Source organism: Nilaparvata lugens, chromosome 7 (assembly GCF_014356525.2).
Source record: "Nilaparvata lugens isolate BPH chromosome 7, ASM1435652v1, whole genome shotgun sequence".
Classification (NCBI taxonomy): Eukaryota; Metazoa; Arthropoda; class Insecta; order Hemiptera; family Delphacidae; genus Nilaparvata; species Nilaparvata lugens.
Genome location: NC_052510.1, coordinates 21,858,758 through 21,869,397, shown reverse-complemented (window position 1 = coordinate 21,869,397; position 10,640 = coordinate 21,858,758). Strand labels below are relative to the sequence as shown.

The following is a 10,640-nucleotide window of genomic DNA, read 5'->3' as shown; positions in this document are numbered from 1 at the left end:
ACTGGTCTCAGATTTGAGCTGCCTTTAGTCTGAATTTTTACTGGCGCAGAAAGTATAATATTAAACAATAAACTATTGTAATAATTCAAATTACAATAAGTATAAGAGATTAAAAATAATTTGACCAATGAGAAATTTTAAAATTTGAATAATATGTTAGTGCTACTTGGACTTTTATCTTGTAATTTTTGTTGATAATCTCTAATCTGTTATCAAAGGCATGAAGCGCCTACCACCATTTAAATGGGGGTTTAATATTGTTAAATTATAATTAGGTTAGAGTTATCAATAAAAATAATACACAAAAAATTATGTCAATATAATATAAAACATATATTAATAATTGGATAGTGCTTGATTTTATGAATGCGTATCCGAATGTATCAATAAGGTAAAAACCTAGGCATCAATATGATAATAACCTCGACTGGTCAGAGCAAGTCAGTAAAACCTGTAGAAAGGTTTTCGCAGCAATGCATTCACTTAAAAAAATTGCAAGATGTCCTTCCTAGAAGTATACACGATTATTACTGAGCCAATCATGTTTCCAACCGCTAATAGAAGTAATGAATTTCAAATTTCCAATGCAATAGGATAGGATTATAAAGTTTGTTTATAATCTTAATGGCGAATTTGTATCATGTAATCGAGCTAGCCAATCAAAAGTGTGACAGTCAATTGCCATACTGTGTAGGTCGAACTAAGCTAGAGAAACTATGGAGGCTATTTGATTATTTTATAACTTGATGAGAACGTTGAAGTAGATCAGGTACCGGTAAATGATTAAATAATTGATGTTCTCATGCTCATTACATGAGATGAAAGAAGCCCATTACAAAATTGCAGAACTTGTTTTGAGTAATTGGAATAATTCTACCACTATTTCAAATGGAAAAACGTCTCAATGATTTTCAACTTGGATAAAACTTAGCTCTAGAATATGTAGCCTAAAGGCATCTAGAAGTTGCACTTTAGTTGATTTGTGTTGCGTTTAATTAAAATGCATAAGCACGACAGCGTAGGTACAGAAGTGTTGGCCTACTTGCATGCTAAGAACACAAGGGGCCTCCAAGGGGCCAGGGGCTCACTCAGGGATAGAACAATGTCATATGATAATGAAGTGGAACAGTAATTTCTGAAATTACTTCACGGAGGCTATTGAAAATTGTTAACATCCTCAACTCAATATTAGAAAATTCAGTATTTCAATTCATATTCAAATTATTGAAAGTATTAAGAAAATAGTGCAATTAGAAATCAATGAGATTTTTTGAAATGTTGATTTTACTACAATGTACACTGTGTGTATAAAGGGTTAGTTTGTCATGTTTCATAGTCCGGGTATAGAAATAATAGTATATAGCCTACTTGCTGAATCCAGACTAACTATTAAAATGAAATCGTTCACAGAACGTTTGAATCTTGGATCTCATTAAATTTCAGTTGAAAATTTAGTATATCATCATGTAAGGAGTTCTTTATTTTTACATTTTTTTCACAAAACAAAGCACAGTACAGACAACATATGAAAAACCAAAAATGAATCAGAATAATAATTGATAATAATACATTTTTCAATATAGTAATCAAGTATAATAAAATAAGAGGAATCTCAAAACTGAAATATAGAAATATGAATAATAATGTTAATGGTTAAATCTCCTTTATTCACCTGAACTGAAGAGCAAACTATGTATTTTTTTAATATAATAATTATATTTGAACTTAATAAGTGGGAAATATCAATGATGTAAGCGACAAAATCACGTCGACTGGAATCACGTTGACACCTTTAGATGGAGCAGTTAGTGAGCAATTCAATTGAACGACAACAGAGGAGGGCTAAGTCAATACAGGAAGGCTAGTACAAATTGAAACAACAATATTTATAGTAGGCCTATATTTATTGATCTTATATTAATCATGCAGGATAAAAGAGAAAAATTTAGAATGATACTCAATGAAAACAATACATATTGTACCAGATTTTCAGAATAGAACGGAGCGAGTTAGAAGGAAACAGATAATTTAAATTAAAAAGTATTCAGAATTCAAAGAGAGAATAAATAATGGAGAAACAGGTTTCAGTTTTAGAGTTAAAATACATTAATGTTGCAAAAATACATTATTCGTTACTAAATCATATAGGGTTGTAGACGGTTTTATTTTCTTCTTGACTAAGGCTTACTAGCCATTTCTTAAAAATGAATTTTAGTAAATATCCTTTATGAAGGGACCAGATAACTATTTTCACGGTATATTATTGGATGAATGAAGATTGGAAAATTAAAAAGTGGGAGAAATAAATGATTTTCTAAAACGATAGCAGTTTGGCCCAACTTCTCACAGATTGTGTCTCATTACTCCTCTCTTATCTTGTCAAATGAGACCCTCCACCACATCAAAATAGTAGGTACACTGTAATATTCAAAAGTAGCAATGATTCAATTTTCTTTTAATGCATAAATCCAAGTTTTAGTCGTTGTGTTGAATTCCTTTGGTGTATTGTGTCAAAGAGAGAAAGAGAGAGAGGGCAAAACGTTCTTGATGGATACTTAAACAATTTTTGGGATTATTTCACTAGAACCAATCAGAAGTACATTTTTCGAAAAATCCTTCTCTAATTGGTTCTTGTGAAATTAATCACGATTCAAATTAAAACGGCTTTTGTGCAACCGGCACTCTGTAATAATCAAGGTCTATGAAGGTATTTATAGACCTTGGTAATGATCAAGGTCTATAAAATACAGGTCATGACACTATTGTTGTGAGCAGCCATTTTATGGGGTCTTTATGGCGGTACATTTGAAAATCCAATCCAATTCATTTTGCTTGTAACAAAATTATGCATTTTAAAAACAATATTCTAGTTCAGATAATATGTGAATTCAGGTTTTCAGTTTTTTAATTATGAAATTTCAATAATAAATGCTTTAATTATTCATTTATTTATTATTAAAAACTGTTCTTATTCTTGTAAATAAAGTATTATGACTCAAAAGGCATTGGGACAAGACAGAAATATGCGAGGCCAATTTCAAAAAGAGTTTTTTCTACAGCTGCGCGTATAAAAAGAATTACATACTCAATTCTCCTCGTAAAACAGTTTATTTCTGAGGAGAATCTACTTTTTCGCTCGCTAACCATCTGCGCATGCGCAGTTGATTTTCTTTACACTCGCTAATCATTCGCACATGCGGAGAAGAGTTTCTTTATGCTCGCTAATCAGCTGATGATAAGCAGCTCGCCAGAAGTAAGTCAAAAGTCAAAATATTTTATTGTAGCACCTAATTGAGAACATCAATTATTGCATTACAAATAGGGATGTCAATCCCAGGATCCGGGATCCCGGCCCATTTTTGATACCTAACAATCCCGGGATTTCTCAGCGTAAATCCCGGGATTTTCAGGATAAGAGAACCTGAAATTTTATTGTGAATCGATTTTTCCAAAAATAATTCAATATAGAATTCATTTACGGTGATGAATATGAGTTTTGCATGACTAATTTATTGTTCTAAGTGTTTGACTGAATTTTTCTACTGGCACAGCCTACACTTTTATTTACATAATATACTGTACTCTGTACTGGCAAAATAGAATTCGCATTATCGGTTTGCATCATTCCCAGAATGGTTGTTGATCAGTTGTTATGCCTCTATGTTTGTTTCTGTTTATACAGCACCACAATTACCAGTCTAGACCAGTTAGTATAGAATGTAATTCTTCAAGAATTCTATTCTATATTTAAAATTCTATTCTCTATTACATTATATATTCACTGGTTTAGACGGGGTAATATTTGCAAAAGTGCTAATGTCATTTCCTTGAAATGCACTCAGAATTTAAAAAAGATTTCAGAAATCAGAAATAAACAAGCACCATCTATTCACTCTCTATCTAATTATTCCTCATATCTTCTCTTTCTCTCACCTTAGAATAATATTCAGTTGAAGTGAATATAGTTGGTTCTACAAAATTTCATTTAGTAGTGGTTCAGCTTTTGAAAAAAGTTACTCCTTATCTTGAAAACATTTGAAGGAATAGAATGTTCAATTTTAATAGTATTCCCAAGTATTTTTCCATCTCAATAATATCCTCTCCCTCTATAATAAGCCCTTTTCCATCTCCACACACTGTTATACTGAACATGTAATTGAGGAGAAACAATTGGCTAAAAGTGCATGAAACTGATTTTTGTCAATCCCGGGATCAGTCCCGGGATCCCGGGATTGATATTGGATAATCCCGAAATACCGGGATTGGAATTCAGTCCCGGGATTGACATCCCTAATTACAAATGTCAATGATAGGTTGAACAGAAAAGTTGTTAACTCCGCCAGATATGAGTGATTTGACAGGTTTGGGCAGTTGAAGAAGAAAATTTGTATGTAATTCGCGCGTAATTCTTCTTTATCGCTCTTGCAAAATTATCACGCTCTGCTTCACGTCGCTTGATAACTGTTTTGCGCGAGCGATAAAGTCGCGCATTACGCTCTTAATACATAAATAGCTATCAAGTTCCCGATCAATTGAATCTAAAAATCAACAATTCAGTTCTTGTATTTTAAATGTATGTGTGTTTTTGTATTTGTGTTTAAAATACAGCCAACCTCTTTAAAAAATAATTTAAGTAGTATTGAATGAAATTATTGTAGCCTAAATAACAGAATTCTGAGATAAAGAATTGCTGAAAACTGTCTTTAAAAAACATGACATGAAAAATTGACATTAGAATGTAAAGTAAACAGAATTTGAGGCTTTACCTGAAACTTTTATCCTTAGAAGAGAAAACAGAACAGTTTGTCCTTAGAAGAGTGCAAAACTGGATCTTCTGACTGGATTCCTTTTAATGAACTCGTTGATGACTTGACAAATGTCTATTTCTTCCAAAATATCTTGATGAGCATGAGTTATCGCTAAGTTGTTGAGTCTTTTCTGTCCCATTGTAGCTCTAAGGTAGGTTTTGAGGCGGCGCAGGGCACTAAATGAACGTTCGTTAGTTGCTGACGTCACCGGCACAACTTGAAGCAGTTTCAAGCCTTTCACAAGTTCTGGTAACATTTCCTTCACACTGGGTTCTAGTTCAAAGTACTTTTTAACATCATTCAACGTACGAAGTTGCAGCTTCTTTTGTTTGGAAATGTCACTTAACATTGACAAATGTAAGAATAATCTGTCAGTGTCCAGATCATTTTGAAAAAACTCTTTAGAGCGTGTCATATCACTTTTTTGTCCTTCGTTTAAAACAGACAGACACTCCCTTTCCACTGCAATGACCTTTGACAGTCCTGTTGCATCAAATCTGCTGGCAACACAAGACCTCACAGTTTCACAAATTTCAATGTATTTGATTTTAAAAAATTCAGCTGGTGTGTTGAATGTGTGGGGTGCTCCAGCCTCCTTGTTTTCATACCGTTGAGGAATGCGGCGTTTTCTTGCTAGTTCCGGTTCAGCTACTGATGGTGGCTTCACTGATAGGCAAAACTTCCAGAAGTCCTCAAACCCTCCACGCTTTTCTTCCAAAATACAGACTAGGTTAATAAACATATCTTCTAAATCAGTTACGCTCAAATCAGGTGATTGAACTTTGCGATTTACCTCTTCAACTGGGTTCATTACATAGCAATAAACCTGTAAAAGGAAATAAGTCTTGAAAGTCAGCATTGATTCCAAAAAGCCTGCACATTTATAACCTGCTTCGTTCTTATCCGAGGAAGAGATGGTTTCAAACAACTCCAAAATATTTTCATAATTCTTCAAGATTTGTTGCACACTTGATGCTCTCATTGTCCATCGAGTTGGGCAAAGTGGTCGAATTCCTGATGTATCATGTAGAACGGTAGCATTGGCACTGATTACACTTCTGAATAGTTCCATCCTTTTTGGGGATTCTCTAATATTATTAATTAGATCCTTTGCAAGGTTCATAATGTCTCTCATACAAGTCAGGCACCGAAGACTGTCTTCAACTGCTAAATTAAGACTGTGTGCAGTACAGTGGACGAAAATGGCCTGATGTTGCAAGTTTAAAATTAACTTTTGCAGTCCATTAAACTTTCCGCTCATATTAGAAGCACCATCGTAGCACTGTCCTCTCAATTTTTCAATGGGCAAATCCAAACGTAACAGAATGTCATTGACAATAGTAAACAAAGTTTTAGAATCAGTGTTTGGCGTTTCATATAATCCAATAAAATCTTCATTGGTGGTCAAATCATCATTTACTGTCCTAATACAAAATGATACTTGTTCGTGGATCGAAACATCACTTGTTTCATCCACCATGATGGAAAAGTGTTCACATTTTTTAATGTTAGATAAGACCGACCGCAGAACAGACTGACCTAGCAAATCGATTATTTCATTTTGAATATCATGGGATGTCCATTTAAAACCTGAACGATTTAGCCAGTCTTTTAATTCCGGGACATCTTCTTTCCTGAGTTCCAATAGTTGCAAAAAATTCGAGTTTTTGTCTTCATGGCCTCTAATTGCTAGACCTTGTCTACATAGGAATTTCATAGTTGTGAAAATAGCAGTTAGCGCTAACCGGGCTTTTTTCATGTCATTATCTATTTGCTCATTTAACTGGGCAGCTACACTTGAGTTTGAAACAGTTGACAATTTAAGAATACTCTCCTTGTGAACATTGGTAGTTTCATGAGTACGAAACTTTTCCAAGGCCCTTTTCCAGTTTGAAAAGCCGACAGAAGTAAAAGCATCTTCTCTCTTTAGAGTAAACTTAATAAGGCCTTTCGCTTCTGCATCTTTGCAAACTTTACAAAATGCTTTGTCAGTTTCATTTTCATATTCTAACCAAGAATATTTAGATACCCATGACTTCTGAAAGGATCTTCCCTTACCGATTACCTTTTTATTGCTGTTCAAATCTAAACTGTCACTATTACTGGGACTGGCAGATGTTCCAGGTACCACTACAGATGATTCCAGTGCTGGGAGTGGTTTTGCGATCTCATCAACACGCGCTTTTTTAAATACAAACTTGTCCATATTGTATCACTTACAATAATTCACTTGACACTCGATACTCCATCAATATTCACTGCTAATACTCAATCTCAATCACTCAATCACATCAATATAACGAAACACGATGTAAACTGAACTAATATGAACTATTTTCTTGTGAAGACTATAATTATTAAGACCCAGCCTATTCAGTCTTGAATATCTAATAAACACTGAATTCAATACGCTCAGGTAAACGACCGTAACAGGCTGCTCAGAGCGCAATACATAATTGACCGGGTAACCGGGCATTGCACACTGTTTTTTTTATTATAGTTCAAGTTTTATTGGACGTTTCAGAAAAGAACTAAAGTTTTTGACCAAAGAAAGTTTTATAATTTCAATAGCTAAATTTGACAATACATATTTCAGCTATTGAAAACCGTACTCTATAAATTTGTTTTGGACATAGCCTGCCATACATCAATACATTCATTATTATTCAATGTTTTCGAGCTTATTGTGACGTCAGTAACTGGAGAGAGATCCACTTCAAATTGACAGCATCCCCAATATGAATAACATCAATGCTCCCTATTCAACTTATACCGACAGTAGAAAGTTGAACTCCATCTCTCGAATTAAATTTGATCATTATTGGTTGTATAAAATGGCGAATATTTCGATCACATCTTCAGTACATCGGTGGATCTCATATTAGGAGCCACTATGTACTTCAGTGTTCTAGTTTATTGCAGTGTGCTCTTCTGGGCCAGAGATTCGTAAGTGTTCGATTTCATTTTATTTCAAGTTGCAAGTAATTGCTCTTATCTTGTGATTCATATGCTTTCTTTCCATGTACGGGGATTTATTATTTTTGTCTATTGCAAAGTGAGCCAGTCTCTCCAATTTTGAAATTATTGCTTAAAACCGTTGAAAAAATATCAAATGAAACAAACCTTTCTACTATACTATGCAGGCTTCGCCTTTCGCCTACGTATGCTGCTGAGCTTTTCTTTGAATTATAAAACCTCTTTTAAATTGAATAAATTATATAGTATCTCATTTTAGATAGATGCTTTGCAAATCATGATTTTAACTCTTCCACATTTCCGACTCAGCATTGTTCTACAAATATCTTATCGACGAATGGTTTTACAGATATCTACTTTGTCTCTGCTACCATGTTTTCAATATTGTATTATTTCGATCAATTCGCTTATTCCTATTATTGTATATATTTCAAAATAAATATAATGATTTCTTCTCTTATCATTCAATTTAATGTTTAACTATAACCACCTCCAGTTGAGGCTATGCATAAGGATTTTGGAAACTCTTACTAGTGGAATTTTTAAATTTTTTTCTATTTGGCTACTAGAAATTTTTCGAAATTAACAAATTTCTCCCAAGAAGCCTTTTTGTGTGATCACTTTTTGATATATGAGCGACCAAAGTTGAACTTCTTCAAACATCAGGCTACATCAAATTTGCTAACAGATAAATTCATGAAGTTTTGAGGATACAAATTCTTCATGGCATTATTGATTAAATGAAACATTTTCAAATTTTTTTCAAAAAAAGTTGATCAATTTCATAAATAGAACATTTTGAGTTTTTTTTAAATTGGATAATTTTTTCAACAATTATAATGAAAAATGTTGTTCAATCACCAACACCATGAAGAATTCATCCTCAAAATTGCATGACTTTACCTGTTACCAAATTTAAAATAACCTGTTTAGAAAATTCATATTTTGGGTGCTCATATCTCCAAAAGTAATAAGAAAAATATTTCTCTTCCCAATAAAATATTATATGATAACTTCATAGTATCCAAATAAAAAAAAAAAAATAAAAACCTGATGCACGGCCTCAAATTACGATTACAAGGTGATTCTGAAATAGACCTACAAACTTCAGGAAGTGTTTAATTACATATAAATAAAGGGAAAAGTATATAAAACATGGGTCCTAGAATGCTTTGTTACCGAGATAATAATGGCGGAAGATTTCAGATTTTTCTCAAATTTACAATTTTATTACTTTGTGGTGGCCTTATGAGGGTACCGGTACCATACTTGAGTTATCTAATTCAAGTTATCCATTCTGAAGTAAAATTAGTTGATAAATCCAATGATTACGTTTATAATCAACTATATCTTCCGATTTCCACAATTCAAATGTACGATTCAAAATCCCTCTGGGCATAATTTTGTGCTCTACAACCTAAGACTAGATAGATTTCCAGATACACCTGATAACAATGTTCCTTGTATTTTGAAATACAAGTAAACAAATTTTTTACTCATTTGTGAACTCACCCCCCCCCCCAAAAAATCCCCCCGAAGTATGAAACAGCAATGCTCTCGAAAACAAGTATATCTCGGTACCAAATCAAGGTATCGAACTGACTTTGATTTCATCGTTTCAAGAGTGAATAGTACTACAATTAATGTCATATTAAATTAGATTGTTTATTTCTTGTTCAGGAAGTTATTCCCATACAGAGCCAGAAAATAAGAAACTTTTCACCTAATAATATTATATTTTGTGGAATAAACGTTAACGCTTTTGTTTTTCGAAAATTTTAGATATTATAGAAGTTAAAGCTCGTTTTAACACCTTCGATATGGTGTACCAAAAGTCATACTTTCTTGATTTTCTATAATCTTAATTGTCCAGTTAATCTGCACAATGTATGTTTCTCCGCGCTAAATTCTCATTTGAGTGATACCACAGTTTACCTAGACTGTGATAGAAACCAATCTCTATCTTCTCTTCTTCTTCTTCTTCTCTTCTCTTCTCTATATCTATAAAAGGCTAAGCCCCGACAGACTGAAATCACACCACAGCCCAAACTACTGACACTAAAAACTTGAAATTTTTCACAATTGTTCATGGTAGTCTCAAAACATCCACTAAAAAAGGATTTTCAGAAATTTCCCCCCCTGAGAGAGCTTGGGCCCCCCAAAAATGTTGTACTTTTTAACCGCTCATTGCACAGCAAAGTCATGAGGAACTTTTTTGTTCAGCTACGGAAAATAATTAGATCTATGCAGAAAAATTCCGATCAGGAGCACAGGGGGGTTCAGGAGAGGGATTTTTTCGAAAATTTTTATGTAAAATCACACTACAGCTAAAACTGATTGGCCTACAGACTTAAAACTCTGCACAAATATTCTTCAAACATGCTAGACGCGCACTAAGAACGGATTTTGAGATATTTTGCCTCTAAGGATTTCAAAGGATGAAAAAGGATCCTATTAAGTAAGGTTATGAACATGATCAACGTCATATAAAACTGATATAATTGACACATGATATTCTAACATATGTTGGAATCATAGGAAAGCTTAAAATAATCTTATCAATCAGCTGATCGAATTAATTTTGTGTTTATCGAGAGCGCGAGCTCGCCACGTGTTTGTTTCATTGTTGTATTCAGTTCGGTTTGCGCCTTCTATCAGCTGTATATGGAGTCTCATACATTAATAATAATAATAATAATAATAATAATAATAATAATAAATGTTTATTTCCCAAAAAAACTAAAACTACTACATCAATTACAAAAATATTAGATAAATTACAATATTACATACAATAGTTAGTTACAAAAGATTCTTATAATGTGTTCTCTACTTGTTTAGTTTTTCTGTGTGGAA

The 10,640-nt window shown here is 33.1% G+C and overlaps 1 protein-coding gene across 1 annotated transcript in view; it reads left to right on the top strand.

Annotated features, from left to right (window-relative positions):
- The first annotated feature begins 7,649 nt into the window (after window positions 1-7,649).
- Window positions 7,650-10,640, top strand: part of LOC111054734 — a 155,969-nt gene continuing 152,978 nt past the window's right edge. Inside the window, exon 1 of the mRNA XM_039432336.1 lies at window positions 7,650-7,754. Within this exon, the coding sequence (XP_039288270.1) occupies window positions 7,702-7,754 (53 nt within the window). The 5' untranslated portion in view covers window positions 7,650-7,701. The remainder of the gene's footprint in view (window positions 7,755-10,640) is intronic.